Raw genomic sequence first — 17,563 nt, forward strand, 5'->3', positions numbered from 1 at the left:
TAGTAAAGTTTTACTATTTCAAACAACCCGCCAACTCAATCCAACTCGTAAATGGTCGGGTCAGTTCGAGTCAGTTTTGATTGTAAAATTGCAGGTTTGGGATAAATCCAACCCATTGAAATTTGAACGGGTTGGATAACGAGTTAGGTTAAACCCAACCCAACTCGTGTACAACTCTATCTGAAAGAAATCGCAAAACTCCACAATTAAGATGAGGTCTGTAATATTCGGTTCTTTAAAATTTTGAGAGCTAAGATTGCATTCCTTCTACTCTTAACAGAAGCGTGAAAGTAGTCAGAATTTAAAATCACCCTCCTTAAGCCATTTAGGCCTAGATCTTTAGAACAATTGAGAGTCTTTAATCCTAATAAATGACCACAATTCCATAATTGATCTTGATCTAGACTTGATCTCACTGACATATAAAGGTCTAAAGTCAGCCAAAGAATCCACCATGCTCACCTCTTATTTGAATCTATCTATCTAGGAGTCTAGATTTTCAAATACCTTTTTATTCCAAGCTTTAAGGACATCTTTGAAAATTTTTAACTTCTTCATCATGACAAAGCTTTCCAACCATGAATCTTAGTACCACTCGAGAAAGAAGTTACTAACTCAAGAAGACTACTATGAGAAAGCCAATGATTATTAAATCTAAAAGGCTCGGGGAGGGGGGGGGGGACAATTGATTTGCATACTTAAGAATAATAGGACAATGATCGGAGACATCACTCATAATGGCCCATTGGGATACGTCACCCTAATGGTCCCACCACTCGTTAGAAATTAGGATACAATCAATCCTGCCCGCAACCCTTCATTGGGCTAAAACCAAGTGAACTTTCTCCCGAGGAGATGCAAGTCTAAAAATTCCATCTAAGAGATAAAATTTGAAAAATTCAAGCAATCCAATATACCTGATTCATTAGATGAGACTCCCACATCAGCCCTATCAACAAAAGGGAAAATAAAGTTGAAATCATCCAGAACACACCAAACATCACCTCTAAAACTAATTTTTTTGAGATCAAGTCATCCCACATAACTCTTATCAGATAGAGAACATTTGAATACAGGCCCAAAAATTCCATACAAAATTAAGAAGAAAAGCAAAAATTATATTTTGAATCGCACCCGATCTAAGAAAGACCTTCTCTCCACTAACCATATATTTTAGATATATCTCTCCGTCTTACCCTTATGAATTTTATGATCCAATTTATTTAATTTTTAAATAGAAAATTTTATTTTTCTTCAAAGTTCACAGTTATGTAACAAAATAAACACGCTTACACATATAAAATGTTAATTAGGTGCCTTTTATGAGATTTTAAAATAAAAATTAGAAACTAGAAATCACATTCCTATAATCTTTTTAACCATTGCCAACCATACATCAATGCAATGATCAATTATTATTTATGGATCCTCACTCTCTTCTATATAAGAGCATGTCGGTATACTGAAGTTGGAATTTATTCATGACAAAGCTATGGATCCACACTCAAGACAAACAAAACTAGGGCTAGTTCTTGGCATTTTCCTTCCGTCTGATTAAGCAACCTGTCTTCTTTCAGTGGGTTATGATGTTTTCAAAGTTTTATATTTTAGTGACAGTTACAACCTTCCAAATTAATTCTTGATGTTACAGAAAAATATAATTGATGGATGCAGTCATCATTATCATCACAATACAATTACAACACGTAGTTTAAAATTCTCACTGTTTAGAATTCAGAGAGCATAGCATAGGTACACACATTTGTTGGGTGTTTAGTATAGGGACATTATATATATGAGAGTTTTGGAGTAGGGGTCGTTATGATAGTAATAGGAATTTCTTGGACAAGAATTACAAGATGGTAATGCATTTGTGCCTATCCTCAATCCAAATGGAATGGTCTATTCAATGGCATGGATTCAACTTGTAGTCCTATATGCAAATGTGACTCCAATGTTAGTATTGTAAGAGTATCCGCTACGATGTCACATTATAATTATAATTGTAGTGTGATTTTTTAAGAAAATTTCTTTAGCCACCTCCCTATGGGGGTCACCCCCAGCGAAAATTCCAAAATACCCCTGTTTCGGAAGTTTATTTCCGAAAGCGTCTTTTTTTGAAAAAATTGACTTATTTCGGAAGTTCATTTCCGAAAACATTATTTCGGAAGTTCACTTCCGAAATACTGCGATTTCTGCAGATTTATCAAAACACTCCCCCTCCCCCAATCATTTACCCTAAATCAAAACAAAAAGTGGCAAAGGCGAAAATTTGTGCAAACAGAATTCCAAAGCTGCATCAAGGCTCCAATCACACTGCTAAACAACATTCAAAAGCCCTCAATCCTAACACTTTGTAAGTTTTGAAATTTTTAGATCTATTATTCAAATGCATGTTATTTAGGCTTCCTTCTAAGAAATGTGGTAACACTTTCCTACTTAAAAGCCTACGTAACAAAAATTGGGAAGCTCCACAGCCACGCCCTATTTAAAAGAATAAAAAACCTTTTGAAATTTCGAAGTTCCCTTTTCCTTCTCCCCATCACTCTCAGACGGTTAACTTCTAAAACACTTTCCTATTTAAAAGCTTCTCACCCATTTTTCTTTCAAAATATCCCAAATCATTTTCGATCCTAAGTCTTCTTCTTTGCTTTAACGTTTTCTATCTCTTGTTACTGCTTTCATCACAATGTCTCGCCGCGGTGGAGGAAATCATCCCGAAAATCGCCGGAGTCAACCATCTCCTGCACATTCTCAACAATCATCCATCAATGCTGCAGGATCAGGCCGTGGTGGTGGTGGCCGTGGCTCTCGCGGTGGACGTACCTCCAATCCTTCTTCCTCCGGACATCCACCTCCTCCGTCATATGCTCCGGCCCCGGTTACCTCTCCTCCGTCTGTTGTTGCAGCTCCGGTTGCTCGTCCATCTGTTTCAGCGCCGTTTGTTCCATCTGTCGCAGCGCCGGTTGCTTCCTTGAGTTCGGCTCTGATCTCCATCGAGAGCCTGACTGCCAAAGTTAAACAGAAGGCTACTCTAGAGTCGGCTCCGTCGTCTCAGAAGGAAAATTGGGAAAGAAAATTCAAGTTCGTGCTAATCATTTTCAGTTGCGAGTGGCTGATAAGGATCTACACCACTATGATGTAAGTATAGTTTGCTCATAAGTTTTTTGTTGTTGTTTATTATGTTGGTAAGTTACAATGTGGTATGGATTTCTAGAGGATCAGGACTTTCTAACCTGTTGCAGCGTCTCCTCCATCGTCTTCATCCGATTAAATAAAGCGAATCGTTCTTGTTTGTCATTTTGATTCTGTCCAGACCTTTTTTCGGAAGTGCATTTCCGAATTCCTCCAAGGGGGGTGAGTTCGGAGATGAACTTCCGAAACACCACATTTTCTGAAAATGTAACTTTATTTCGGAGATGCATCTCCGAAATCAATATTTTATATTAAAAAAAACACGTTTTCGGAAGTTCATTTCCGAAAACACCTTTTTTTCAAAAAAATGTACCTTTTCGGAAATGAACTTCCGAAACAAGGGGTAGTGTTGTAAATTCACCAGGGGTGAGCAAGAAGGTTAGGAGGTGGGTGAAGAAATTCTCTTTTTTAATCATTTGTAAGAGTTTTCGAAATGACATCAATAATGATATTAGAAAATTTCGATTTGAATTGTTCAAAATTTGTTAAAGAAAAATTAAAAATTTAAAACACATAATTCCAACGAGTTTCAATTAAAAAAACTAAAATCTCATTTCTAACTAAACAAAAAGAATGACTACCCTATCACAACAATCATAACTGCACCAACTAGTAGAGGCAGAGTCACCTTTAATTTAAAAGAATATCTCAATCCACCTCATAATATTCTTGGGCACTCGACACAATTTTATTTATAGCCAATGTTTTCGTAGTACACCTTCAGAATCATATTTTTTTCCTAAAATTTTGGTTTTTCTAGAGATGCATTTACGGAAGTATTTTAAATTGGGAAACATTTAGGAAAACTCTCAAATAATTCAGTTAAGAAAAGGTTTCGTAGATGCATCTACGGAACAAATCAACATAAAATAAAAAAAAAAGTGCTTATGGAGATACACCTCAGGAAGCAGAAGGGTAAATTTGGCAACACACATGGTGTGCGAGAACCCCGTGGAGTGAGGTAAGATATTCTCTAATTTAAAGGGGTTCATTTTCTCTTCAAGTCAATTCAGTGGTCAACACGAGAGAATATTTATATATTGAAATCTTTTTTATGAACAACACATATTGTGAGAGATATACTACATATTTACCTAGAATTTTAAGGTGATAGGTGTGTGAGTTCCCCCACTTATAAATGTTCAAGTTTTCACTTTTCTAATCAATGTGGGACTTTCCCACACAACGCACACTTGTTATTCTCAACACCCATCCCCCTCCCTCAAGTGTGAGTCTATCCGCGATGCCTCACTCAATTGGAAGCTCTTTCATCCACATATACGTGTACCACCATTGATACTTTTTTCAAAGCTTCACCTTATACCACCACCCTATGGATAGAGAATTTAGATACAAGTGAGTCGGTCCCTTCACTCGAACCAAGCTCATGATACTACTGTTGTTAAGTGAAAATTGATAATTCAATTGCTGTAACCAGTTACAACGAGGGTGTAATCGGCTACAAGTATGTGAAATAGTCAAATAAGCTGAAAAATGAGTGGTTTTGTTGTTGGTGCCACCAGTTATGCATTTGGAGTAACGTGTTACTACTATTAATATTTTTCTAGTTTTAGCAGATGTAACCGGTTAGAGGTTTAGTTTAACTGGTTACAGGTACGTAAATTTTAGTTTTCTAGTTATTTAATGTTGTTAATTATGTTCCAATCCACTTAAAATTGTGTATATACCTTTAAGGTATTACGAATAAAAATAATAATAATTCTCACCCTCAATTACCCTATCTAATTCTCTCTCTCTCTCTCTCTCTCTCTCTCTCTCTCACTCTACATATTCAAAGCCTCAATTTCACTAACCAAATGGTTCCAAGTTCTAACATTTGGCATCAAGAGCCTAGTTCGATCCACTAAACACATGGTGTGCAACATAAATTATGTCTCCAATGAAAGAATTCATACAAACCTACTCATCATTGATTCGAAGAATTACGACAAATGGTGCAAGGAAATGAAAATGTTGTTTGGCTACCGACGTGTTCCTGAAGTGATCAAGAACGGGGTAAATCCTCTTCTCGATGGTGCAACAGATGCATAACGAGTAACACATAAGGAAGAGAAGAAGATAGATTTCAAGATGCTATTTTTGACCCATGAATGTGGGGATGGTGACAACTTTAAGAAAGTTGGTGATTATGAATCGTCAAAGCAAGCGTGAAAAATCTTGGAAAGGACATATGCAGGGGATGAAAAGTTGAAGGTGATGAGGTTACAAACTCACAAATGTCAACTTGAATTAATTCAAATGGAGAAAAAGGAGACAATTAACAATTAAGCAATGAGATTTATTCAGTTTGTGAACCAAGTAAAAGCATGTGGAGAAACTATTTATGTAGCAGTATGTTGTCGTGAAGAGGAGCTACAAAGCTCTCTTGAGACTCATGAGCTAAGGATGGAGAATATAAACAGTGAAAAGGAAAAGACAGTGATCGCTTTGCAAGATCGTTTCAATGAGAAAGACAAGAAGTCGAAAGGAAAATGGCTCATGAAGATTAAATGAAATTTTTATAAATTTGGTGGAAGAGAATCCTAAAATTCTAAAAATCCGGCTTGTCAAAAGGGTGAGAGCAGGTGCAACCAAAATGATGGTCAAGGTAACTCTAGAGGTGAAAGGAAAATGATTGATAAGAGCAAGACACAATGCTTTGCTTGTCAAAAGTTCAACCATTTTGCAAGAGAGTGCAACGCGAACAAGAAAGAACCTCAAAGGGATGAAGCCAAGGTTGCAAAATATGAGTTTGATGGCAATAACACATTCTTGGTCATGATCAAAGAGGAGGAATGCAACAACAATAGGAAGCAAAATAGCAACAACAACAACAACAACAATTTTGGAAATGCTGCAAAAACATGTTCTATCCAGTTACATAAAAGCTGTAACCGGTTATAGTCGAAAGAAAATATTACGATGAGTACAAAAGAGGGAGTCCAGTGCAATGAGGAATGATACTTGGATTCTAGATGTTCTACTATTATGATAGGGAGGAAGGATTGGTTTGTCAAAATCAATCGTGCCATGACGAACAAAGTGAAGTTCTTGGATGACACCACTCTAGCAGCAGAAGGGATTGATGATGTATCAATAGAGAGAATGGATGATATACATTCTTTGATAAATAATGTTTTATATATTCCTGAAATCAATTAAAACCTTCTAAGTATTGACCAATTACTTAAGAAGGGTTACAAGATTCGTATTAAGATCAAGACGTTACATGTTATGGATGTAAACAGAGTTTTGATCCTTAAAGCACCTATGATTGCCAATATAACTTTAAAGGTTGAGTTAAAGGTTATGGAGCATAGGTGTCTTCTACAACGTCTAGTCGAGAAGAGTGGATATGGCACTATCGTCTTGAGCATCTCAATTTTAGAGATCTTAATACATTGCAAAAGAACGAAATGGTAACGGCGCTGCCATTAATCAACATGCCGACTGAAATTTATGAAGAGTGTGTGCAAGAAAAGTAACACAAGGGTAAATCCAGCAAGGATGCAGATTGTAGAAGCATACATCACCTTGAGGTGGTGTATTATGTTGTGTGTGGACCGATGCAAGTTGACTTGAATGGTGAACATAGATATTTTTCCATATTCATTGATGATTATAGTAGAAATCTATAGACGTACCTAATCAAGAGAAAGGATGATGTATTTGAAGTGTTTAAGAAGTTCAAGTCCATGGTTGAGAGGCAAAGCGATCAAGAGCTCAAAGTTATCAAAATGGATGGCGAAGGAGAATATGTCTCAAATGACTTTGGGAAGTTTAGTGATCAAAAGGGTATTGTACAAGAGGTAGCACCACCCTACACACCATAACAAAACTGTGTTTTTGAAAGAATTAATTGATTTATTATGAACATGGTAAGAAAGTCGATGATAAGGGAGAATTGGTGATACTTGTAAGGTATCAATCCATCGTAGGTTACAAGTTGTATGATGGAGAAAACATGAGGATTATGATCAGTCGAGTTATCATTGTTGATGACATCAAGGAGCAAAAGCAGCGTGTAGCTTGTTACATGAAAGTTGTAACCGATTACAACATTGAAAATTCAGTTTCTGCAAAGTTTAAGAGCGTAGAACCAACCCCCGTCGAAGCCCAAATTGAAGAGAATGCGAGAAGACCAACAATCCAAAGATGTTCGCCTCCAAGACTCCAAGATTGTGAGCTATTCTAAGACAACAAAGATAACGATGATGGTGATTTTGTCTATTTTGCACTTATGGATCGAACCCGTTAAGACTGAAGAGGCCTTGAATGATCTTAAATAGATCTGTGCTTGAAGGAGGAGCTAGAATCGGTTGAGAAGAACAATACTTGGGAGTTAATTGATTTACCGAAAGAAAAGAAGCTAATTGGGGTAATATGGGTGTTCAAAGTTAGCGCAAATACCAAGGGTGAAATAATCAAGCATAAGCCTCATTTGGTTGAAAATGGATTTTTGCAAAGAGAATGCTTATACTTTGAAGAGGTATATGCACTGGTTTTTAGAAATGAAAACATTAGACTCGTTGGTATTGCAAATAACGATAATTGGTCCATCTATCAAGTAGATATCAAATATGCATTTTTGAACGGACCGCTTAAAGATGAGGTATATGTAAAGTAACCCCTTGGTTTTGTTGTAAAAAACCAAGAGTCGAAGTTCTACAAGTTGAAGAAAGTGTGTAGTTTAAAATAATCTATAAGAGCTTATAACAATAGGATGGTTAGTTTCTTAAAGGAGATTGGCTTCAAGAAGTGTGTATCTTAACATAGTGTGCATGTGAAAAAGGATACAAATGAATGTGTGATAATCCGTTGTCTATACATAGGAGATTTGTTGATCACATGAAGCAACGAAACAAGCATTTCTAAGTTCAAGAGTGAGCTTATGAAAGAGTTTCAGATGACCAACCTTGGCCTAATGACATACTTCCTTGTTATTGAGTTCCACAAGTCCAAGAAGGGACTACTCATGCTCCAAAAAAGGTACGCGCTTGAGATTTTGAAGAAGTTTGAAATGGAGCATTGTAATTCTGCCATTACTCCAGGTGAACCAAGACTATTGTTGTTGAAGAATGAGGATGAGAAATCGGTGAACCCAACTCAGTATAGGAGGCTAATTGGATCCTTACGTTACTTTTGCAATACGTGGCCAAATTTGGTGTTTAATGTCAGTATTGTGAGTGGATTCATGGAGATGCCAAAGTTGTCTCACTTGGCAGAAGTCAAGAGGATTCTAATATACATCAAAGGATCTATTGCCTGCAGAATTCTCTTTCCTGCAGCAAACACGGGCAAAAAATGCAATTTGTGGAGTTTTACCAATTCCAATTGGTGCCGAGATAAATATGATTGAAAGTCTACAACTGGATACATCTTTAAGTTTGGTGGAACACCAATCTCATGGTGTTCGAAGAAGGAATTGGTAGTAGCACTCTCGTCTTTTGAGGTCGAGTACATTGTTGCTTTGTCGTGTTCATATCAAGCTGTTTGGTTGATGAATCTATTCAAGGAGCTGAGAAGAGATGATGGTGACACTGTAACGCTCTTTGTTGATAATGTTTATGCTAGAAACCTTGATAAGAACCAAATTTCACATAGGTGTAAAAATAAATATTTTACAAATTAAATAATCAATTTCAATATAAATCAATTTTAAAAAGATTAAAATTATAAGAATAAAAATAAAATAAAAATATTTACTCAATAATATTTTTTATATATCATAATAATTATAAATTTCTTTAGATGTCTGCACCTTGACAAGGGAGACCATATTCATAACCACAATTTAAAACCTTACAAAGACATAGTTGTGACTTGTGGTTATTTATTAGCCTCCGATTTTGTTCATTTAGTTGATTTTTTTTAATGTCGAGCCTATGATCTTAAAATATACAACAAGTTCTTGGACTTATATATATATATATATATATATATATATATATATATAGGAAATGTATCAAGTAGGAGGGTTTTTAAATAAGAGATAAGAGGATTCAATGCTAACCATTAGATTAATCAAGAGAGAGAAATAATAATTATATTAATATTTTAATTAATAATTTAATTTCTCTCTCTTGATTAATCCAATAGTTAGGATTGAATGCTCTTATCTCTTATTTAAAAATTCCTCCTACTTGATACATCCCATATATATATATATATATATATATATATATATATATATATATATATATATATATATATATATATATATATATATATATATATATATATATATATATATATATATATATATATATATATATATATATATATATATATATATATATATATATATATATATATATATATATAATGTACTTGTTGTGAGTTTTTATCTGGCTTGTAGAGGAAAATGGAACTAGTATTAGAAGAGTGGGGGACCTGTTTTAGGACATGTCCTCATTGTGATATCTTGCATGAATAATGAAATGATACATCACTTTCTTGTGCTATGATTTCACAATGAAGTGGACCAACTTTGAGTGTGCCATTTCATCCAAAAAAACTGTCATATGTACTATTTGGAATCCTTTATATTTTTTCAAGTTTTGTTTTCATGATTCAGATTCATAGTAGACAGTTGAAGGTTGATTGCAATGTTTGTTCTTTGATGCTTGTTGTAACTGTTTATCCCCATGTGCTTCTTGCTTTCATCTCAATTAAAATATTCTTGCAACCAAAAGGGTTTGACTATAATAGCCTTTTCATATAGACTTGATGAAGATTTCTTGTTAGTAGGTTGTTTGTTGGGCTACTCGAAAGTGAAATTAACATGATGACTAAAATGTGATTTTGTACGTGAAGTCATGATTAACTTTTCATCTAACTCATCTATTAGCAACGACCATGGAACATGCTTGTAGAGATTTTGAGGTCTTAAGCAAAATTATGACTTAGTATGAAATAACTAGAGAATGTTTTCCCTGAAATTGTGTTGGACAAAAAAAAGAGTTTTAGGTAGAAGATCTAGATTTCCATATTTATTAGTAGCACATAGTCTTTATATTATATTAGGAGTTAATATTTAACTATAAAAAAGGTTTAACTATAAAAAAGGTGAAACATGTCGTAAATGATAATATACTCGACAAGATTTATAGTTAATTTACTTCACACAAATTAGGTTAGATCTTTTATCTAAAAAGATAGGAGTTAGATTTTTTTTTTTAAGTTTTATTAATCGTTAATTGGTCTAGTGATGATTGGCGCTGGATTTGGTAGGGAAAACCACGGTTCGATTCTCCGCAATTGCGATCGAGAGAGGGCTGGAACCACTAAATGTCAGAACTGACTCCCGAACCTCCCCTTATGTTTTTTCTAAACAATAAAAGATATGTTTTTTCTTAAAAGACTTGTATTCAATGCAATATTTTCTTTATTTGGAAAGTTTAAAGAGTGCCCATAGGACACTCGTTAGCATGACCCATAATTTAAATAATAGAATATCATTATATTTATCATTTATCAGATTCCTCTCCGCTCTATTTGATTTCGTAAAAAATAAAAAAATTTCGATCTTTTTAAATCATTTGCTTATTTAAATAAAGAATAATATTAATATGTGTTCTTAGGGCACAAGTTAAGAGGTAAATATAAAAAAAATTATTAAAAATTATACATTATTTTTATTAAAAATTTATAATTAATATATTTATTACATTTTTCAATAAAAAAATTTTATATTTAAATTTCTTAACATGTTAGCTTTATCCTTAAATATGAATACTACCATTCAAATGAAAATGAAACCTTAATTCCTAACATTTACCCGCACGTCACCTATAAATAACACTAGCACCATACATCATCGACCCTTCTTACAAACCCAAAAGCCACCTAATCAATTTTCTTCTATTTCCAATTATTCACTTATCAATTAAAAAAAGTGCTTATCCATGCTACAACTTTTAGATATAATATCAATCCACTTTCCCACATCGATGGTGCCAAATCACAAAAACTCCTATATATAACCATCAACCAAACTCTCCCTCCCCTTCTTTCCAATTAATTCATCACCCTCCTAATTCATTTTCACACCCTCTAACCTCCAAAAACCATGCCAACAACACTAAGAACAAGTAGAAGAAACAACCTCAAACGCCTCAATTACCTATGTTTCTCAACTTTCATACAACCTCAATCTCCTCCTACAAAATCTCTTCTCCAACAAAAACAACACCAAACTGATCCCAACCGTCCATCACTCTCCACAGATACCTCCACCGCCACGTCATCAATCATGATTAAAAACTTCAACACTCTCTACCACAACCACCACTACACCACCTCCCCCGAACCTAACTCCGAACCAGAACCTCAACCCGCTGACTTCGCCACCGCCTTCGCCTCCAACCGCTTCTTCTTCTCCTCCCCCGGCCGCTCCAACTCCATCGTCGAATCCACCTCCTCATGCTCCTCCTCTTCCTCCTCTTCATTAATCACCACCGCTCCGTCCGACAAAAAGAAACCAATTTTCAACGGAAGCGTCGCCGTGCCAACATACTCGCCGGATCCTTACCACGATTTCCGACGGTCAATGCAAGAGATGGTTGAAGCGCGACCGGAGTTGATGAACGACGTGAAATCAAATTGGGATACATTACACGAGCTTCTTCTTAGCTATCTTGCGCTTAACCCGAAGAGCACACACAAATTCATTCTCGGTGCTTTTTCTGATCTCATCGTTACTCTCATGTCATTCTCTTCTTCAAATTCTTCTTGTTCATATCCACCACCGCCGCCGCAGATTCCCAACAATGGCCGTGGCGGTGGCGGTGGCTGTTAGTTAATGTAAATTTTTCAATTTAGATATGATTTTTAAGTAATAAGAAGATGCATGTGCATGTGTAACTTGATAATGTAACGTGTGACAGATAACCAATGTTTCACTTGATTTGATTAATTATTAGTAGTACTTATAAATTCTTAACCATATAGTCATAAATTAATGTGTTTAATTAAACACATGTTGATAGAGTTTTATGTATCATACTCATATCCAGTGTTACTGTGATTAATTTTTTTTTTAAAAGCAAGGAATATATTAATAAACGGATGAAGCAACAAGAACAAGAGTCTTAAGAAAATTACAATCCTATTGTATCCTAACTTAAGTAAAACAATGGGCTATTGCTAAACTCGTAGAAATTACAATTGGCCCGAGTAATTTTCCCGATATACGACCACCTCCAAATTAAAGCTTTACAACTCCAAACTACGTCTCTAGAGTTCCAAGACGAGTCGTTGAAAACTATATCGTTCCTACGTAACCAAATGCTCCAAAGGATGGCTAGCCAAATGGTTCCTTCCTTCCCCTTTTTAACCTTCTTCGATCTACAAAAATTACTCCAAAAGAAAAAACTCTCCTTCAAATCTTCCATATAGGTATAAGTCATTCCGATCCATTCGGCCATTTCCTTCCAAACTATTCCGACATACCGACATCTCAAAAAAGAATGGTTCAAGGTTTCGCTTGTTTCCGCACAAAGAACACAATTGGCATTTGAAGAAATAATAATACCTCTTTTCAAAAGCGAATCTTTGGTTGGAATTTTGTTGAGGAAGCTACGCCAACCAAAAGCTTTGACTTTAATCGGAACCTCCGCCTTCCAAATGTCTTTGAACACCGAATCAAAACGGTTTGCCGGACCTAAAGGAGAACGCCTATTTTTCAGAAAATTGCAGCAAGAAGAAACCGAAAAAATTCCATTTTCCTCAAGAGTCCAAGTTGCCGTGTCATGTCTATCCGCTTGAAAGACAGCAGCCGAACACAGAGTCTCATGAAGAACCGCCTATCTCGAATGGAAATGGCCCGATCTCCAGCCACTGTTGCTCACAGTTCTGTTTTCTCCATAAGCAGCTACGGCTGCACCAGAATTAAGAGAGTAAGAAACAGCCGCTGCCCCCTCATTGGCTGCATGCTCCCCTCTCTCTTGAGAATTATCCATAATGCCAAGATCGCTCCAATTCCACCTACCATTTTTCCACCCCCCATCGCACCAATTGAAGCCTCTTTAAGAAGAGAAATGCTATACAAATCCGGAAAAAGATCTTTTAGTATGCCTTCTTTCAACCAACGAGCATGCCAAAAAGAGGTCGAAAAACCGTTACCTACATGAAAAAAACATTTGTTAGTAAAAAACTCCGCCGAAGATTTGGACTCCACCCTCGTTATATCCCTCCACCACACCGAAGAGGACCGATCCGAATATTTGATGTTAGAACAAAACGTGGCTCTTAACTTAACATCCGCATATCTCGCCTTCAACACACGGAACCAAAGAGAATTAGAAGCTCCAAAAATCCTCCAATTCCATTTCAATAGGAGAGACTTATTGAACTCTTCTAAATTTCTAAAGCCTATACCTCCCTTCTCCACCGGAAGGCACATATCCTTCCAACTAACCCAATGAGTTTTTCTTTTCTCCTCCGATCCCCCCCATAAAAAATCACTTTGCAATTTATTTAATTCCGCAATAATCTTCTTAGGAGCTTTATAAAAAGAGAGGGTGAAAATCGCCATACTACTTAGAACCGATTTTATTAGCGTGATTCTTCCCCCGAAGCTAAGCCAACGCCCTTTCCAAGAATTCAACTTCCTCCTAACATTCTCCAACAAGGGTTTCCAAGAGGAAATCCTTCTAGGATTTGTACCAATCATAATACCGAGAAATTTGAATTCTTTGCCTTCCGATCTACATGAGAGAAAGTTTGTAGCAACTTCCATTACATGCGAATTGACATTAATGCCTATCAACTTACTTTTATGGTAATTGATTCTAAGGCCCGACACCATTTCAAAACCCCTCAACACCGCTTTCAAAGCCCAAAGATGGTTCCAACTTCCGTCGCCTAATAAAAGAGTATCGTCCGCAAATTGGAGGATATCTATTCCACATCTCCCGTTCACATTGAAACCAACAAAATCACCATTTTCCACCGCCTTTCCCACCAAAACCCTAAGCCCTTCCGCTACAATAACGAAGAGAAAAGGAGAGATTGGATCTCCTTGCCTAAGGCCCCTTTCCACAATAAACTCTCTTGTGGGACTACCGTTAACAAGAACCGACATCTTGCTAGAAAAAATTAGCAACTCCATCCACCGCATCCACCTCTTCCCAAATCCCATCCTCTTCATCATGTACCTAAGGAAATTCCAACTCACTTTGTCATAAGCTTTTTCAAAGTCAACTTTAAAAAGAAGGCACTCCTTTCTTTCCTTGGTAGCATAATCAACAATTTCATTAGCAACTACCACTCCATCAAGCATTTGTCTACCCGGTACAAAAGCACTTTGAGCATTGGAAATAATCGTAGAGAGAACCCTCTTAATCCGACTAGCCAATAGTTTAGATATAATCTTGTATATGCTTCCCACCAAGCAAATCGGGCGATAATCGTCAAGATCAAGCGGATTATCTTTTTTAGGAACAAGAGCAAGGAAAGAAGAAGTAATTGACTTAGAGAAAGCGGTTCCGGAATAAAGGGCATTAAAACAAGAGACCACATCTTCTTTAACAAAGAACCAACATTTCTTAAAGAAAAGGAGGGAGAAACCATCCGGACCCATGCTTTTAGAACCATCACAACTCCACACCGCCTCTTTAATCTCCTCCATAGAAAACGGAACCTCAAGCGATGATCTATCTTCCGCACTCAAAGAATGAACATTCCCATCTTCCAATAAAGGTCTATTAAAGCACTCCTCCCTAAATTTTTGTTCAAAATGCCCCCTCACCACTTCTTTAACCACTCCTACCGAATTCACCACTCCATCCCTAGTGTTCAAAGAGCTAATATGATTCCTACTCCGCCTTTCCTTCATAACACGATGGAAAAATTTGCTATTGGAATCTCCATCATTAAGCCACTTAAGTCTAGACTTTTGGATTAGCATGTTTTCCTTAAGTTTAAGATTAAACCAAATCCTCCTCGAAGCTTTAATTTTATTTAGATGGACCTCCTCTTCCCACATTTCCCTATCATCCGACTCATTTAAATCTCTAACACCTTCCTCCACCTCCAAATCCACCTTCCCAAAAATATTAGTATTCCACCATCTCAATCTATCTTTAAGAAGACGAAGTTTCTCCTTCAAGACAAAGTCTCCTCTTCCAAGAACCTTAATACCCTTCCATTCCTCCTCCACGAAAGATAAAAAATTCTTCTCGGAAAACCACTCATTGTTAAATTTAAAAGGCTTGGGACCCCAATCTTCTTTATCGGAAAGTAACCAAATTGGGCAATGATCGGAAACATCCCTATTTCCTATCAATTGACCAACAACCCCCCACGATTGGATGATAGAATTAGAGACAAGAAATCTATCGATTCTACTTTTAGATTTACCATCCCCACTAAACCAACTGAACTTCTTCCGCAATTAAATAGGGTACTATAATTCAATTTGAAGAACTAATAACCGGTCACTTTGTGGTCCGAGACCATTTTATTCTTGTACAGTTGTTGCAATACTATTTTTCTACCACTTTTGATTAGGTGAATCAAGGAATTGAATGTTCTTTTAGGTATCTAGCTAGCTTGTCAAATACAGAAAACTTTATTTAATTGCATTCATTATATAAAAATGTTGTTTATTTCCTTCTATAGGAGCACAGGACAATTATTTTTTTCTCACTATTGTATAAATTATGATAACTGTGTGTCATATATATTATTCATATGTCTCAAATCCCAGTCAGGTTTCAGTATTGCTATTTAACTATTTAAAATAATCATTATGCAATACAACTTGTCAATAAATATATCTTTGCATCTAGAGTGTGAATAATGTATTGATAGGAAAAGGCCAAAAATAAGAAGAAAAAATGATTGTAAATCAAGGGAATCAAAAATTGGAATCACTAGTTCTGAATATTGATGAAAATAACTAATAATCCACGGTGAAGATTCACTGAAATTTTTGGAGCAGGTTTTCGTTGCACATTGATTGAGTGCAACTATTGATGCTTTATTTTTAGTGCAGAAAATGACAGAGCAGAAGAAAGTAAATAAGACAAATTTAATAATAGTTTTGTATAGAAACTTATGAGAAGGACATGTTTGAGCATCCCAATACTAATAATGCCTGTATATATTATGTTTCTTATTTAATTATTTATAAAGGGTTTTTAATATTAAATTAATTTAATATATTTAACAAATTATTAATTAACAAAAATAAAAAAATAAAATACTAATGTAATATAGTTAAAGTTAGATTATGAGAATGTTTTTTTTACTTTATTATTTATTACGACACAATTGATTGAAGAGATCAATGGTTTCGCGCGATCGAACTTTTAAATGTCTTATAAGTCTCGTTTGATTCTCCTTAGGTGTTTGATAAGAAGTTCCCGTATTTGAATCATCCATAAATCATTTTCCTAAATCGTGAAAGCTTTGAGCGTCAATGTTGGTGTTGTCGTAATTTAGTATGATGCTCATATTTTTCGTAGTCTAACTGTGTTGTTTGGGTTAATGTGTTCATGGTTGGGTGATAGCAAGGTCGGTTGAGTGGTGACTTTGGTGAGAATGTTTCATTGGAGTAAAAAGGAATTGTTGTTGTGGTGTTTGAAAGCTTATGTTTATTTGAGGTGTTTGTAGGCTGTTTCGGTATGTGTATGATGGGTTTCTGGCTGGTGTTTATTTGTGAAGAGATTGGTAAAATTTTTGTGGTTGTTCTTGGTAGTATGAGGTATGCTATTGGTTTAGAGATTGTGTGCATGACATTATTGGTTTTGAGTTTGGTTTTTGTGGTTTGGTAATTTTGTCATAATGGGAGATGAGTGTTTGTTTGTTGTTGGTTTTGTTGGGAGTTTCTTGATGATGCTTGTTGACGTCGGTCGACTAAATATCTAAGTTCAGATAGAAACTCAATTGTAACCAATCTATATCAAAACATTTATTGAGAACTTAGTTTAGATCTGGATGGCATGACAATACTCTACTTTGGCGTAGTCTTTCCAACTGGGGAAGTTCCATTGGTCTAAGATTTTATTACTGTGGTGTTTTTTGAAGCACGTCGGGAGACTTGGAATGTCTTAATGCATGTCAAACTGTAGTTTCACACAATCATAATGGTTCATCTCCACAGTAGTGAACATGAAAATTGGTGTTGTTGCAGTCCAGAGGGCTGCATCGTCTTTATTTCTTGCATGATGATCTTATAGGCCATGATACACTATCCAAATAAACTGTTGCAAAAAATTGTTAGTTTACTAAAAGTGAATATTAAAAATAAATTATTAAGAAATAAATAGTTAGTGGTGATATATCGTTTGGCCTAAGGTGATATAAAAGAGATCGATAAGCGACGATATAATGTTGATGACATCTTTTATAGTCCACCCCA

At 35.7% G+C, this 17,563-nt stretch overlaps 1 protein-coding gene across 1 annotated transcript; it reads left to right on the plus strand.

The window, feature by feature from the left end:
• Nucleotides 1–11,043: 11,043 nt before the first annotated feature.
• LOC131621600 (transcription repressor OFP16-like) lies at nucleotides 11,044–12,149 on the plus strand. The gene has a single exon (XM_058892638.1). The coding sequence runs from the start codon at nucleotides 11,267–11,269 to the stop codon at nucleotides 11,993–11,995; it is 729 nt and encodes a 242-aa protein (XP_058748621.1). The 5' UTR covers nucleotides 11,044–11,266; the 3' UTR covers nucleotides 11,996–12,149.
• The last annotated feature ends 5,414 nt before the right edge of the window (nucleotides 12,150–17,563 follow it).

This window comes from Vicia villosa, unplaced genomic scaffold, assembly GCF_029867415.1.
Source record: "Vicia villosa cultivar HV-30 ecotype Madison, WI unplaced genomic scaffold, Vvil1.0 ctg.000010F_1_1, whole genome shotgun sequence".
NCBI classification, from domain to species: domain Eukaryota; kingdom Viridiplantae; phylum Streptophyta; class Magnoliopsida; order Fabales; family Fabaceae; genus Vicia; species Vicia villosa.

Bases quoted from the DNA above. Each gene is read 5' to 3' on its own strand.
- LOC131621600 (XM_058892638.1), top strand. From the start codon at position 11,267: ATGCCAACAACACTAAGAACAAGTAGAAGAAACAACCTCAAACGCCTC.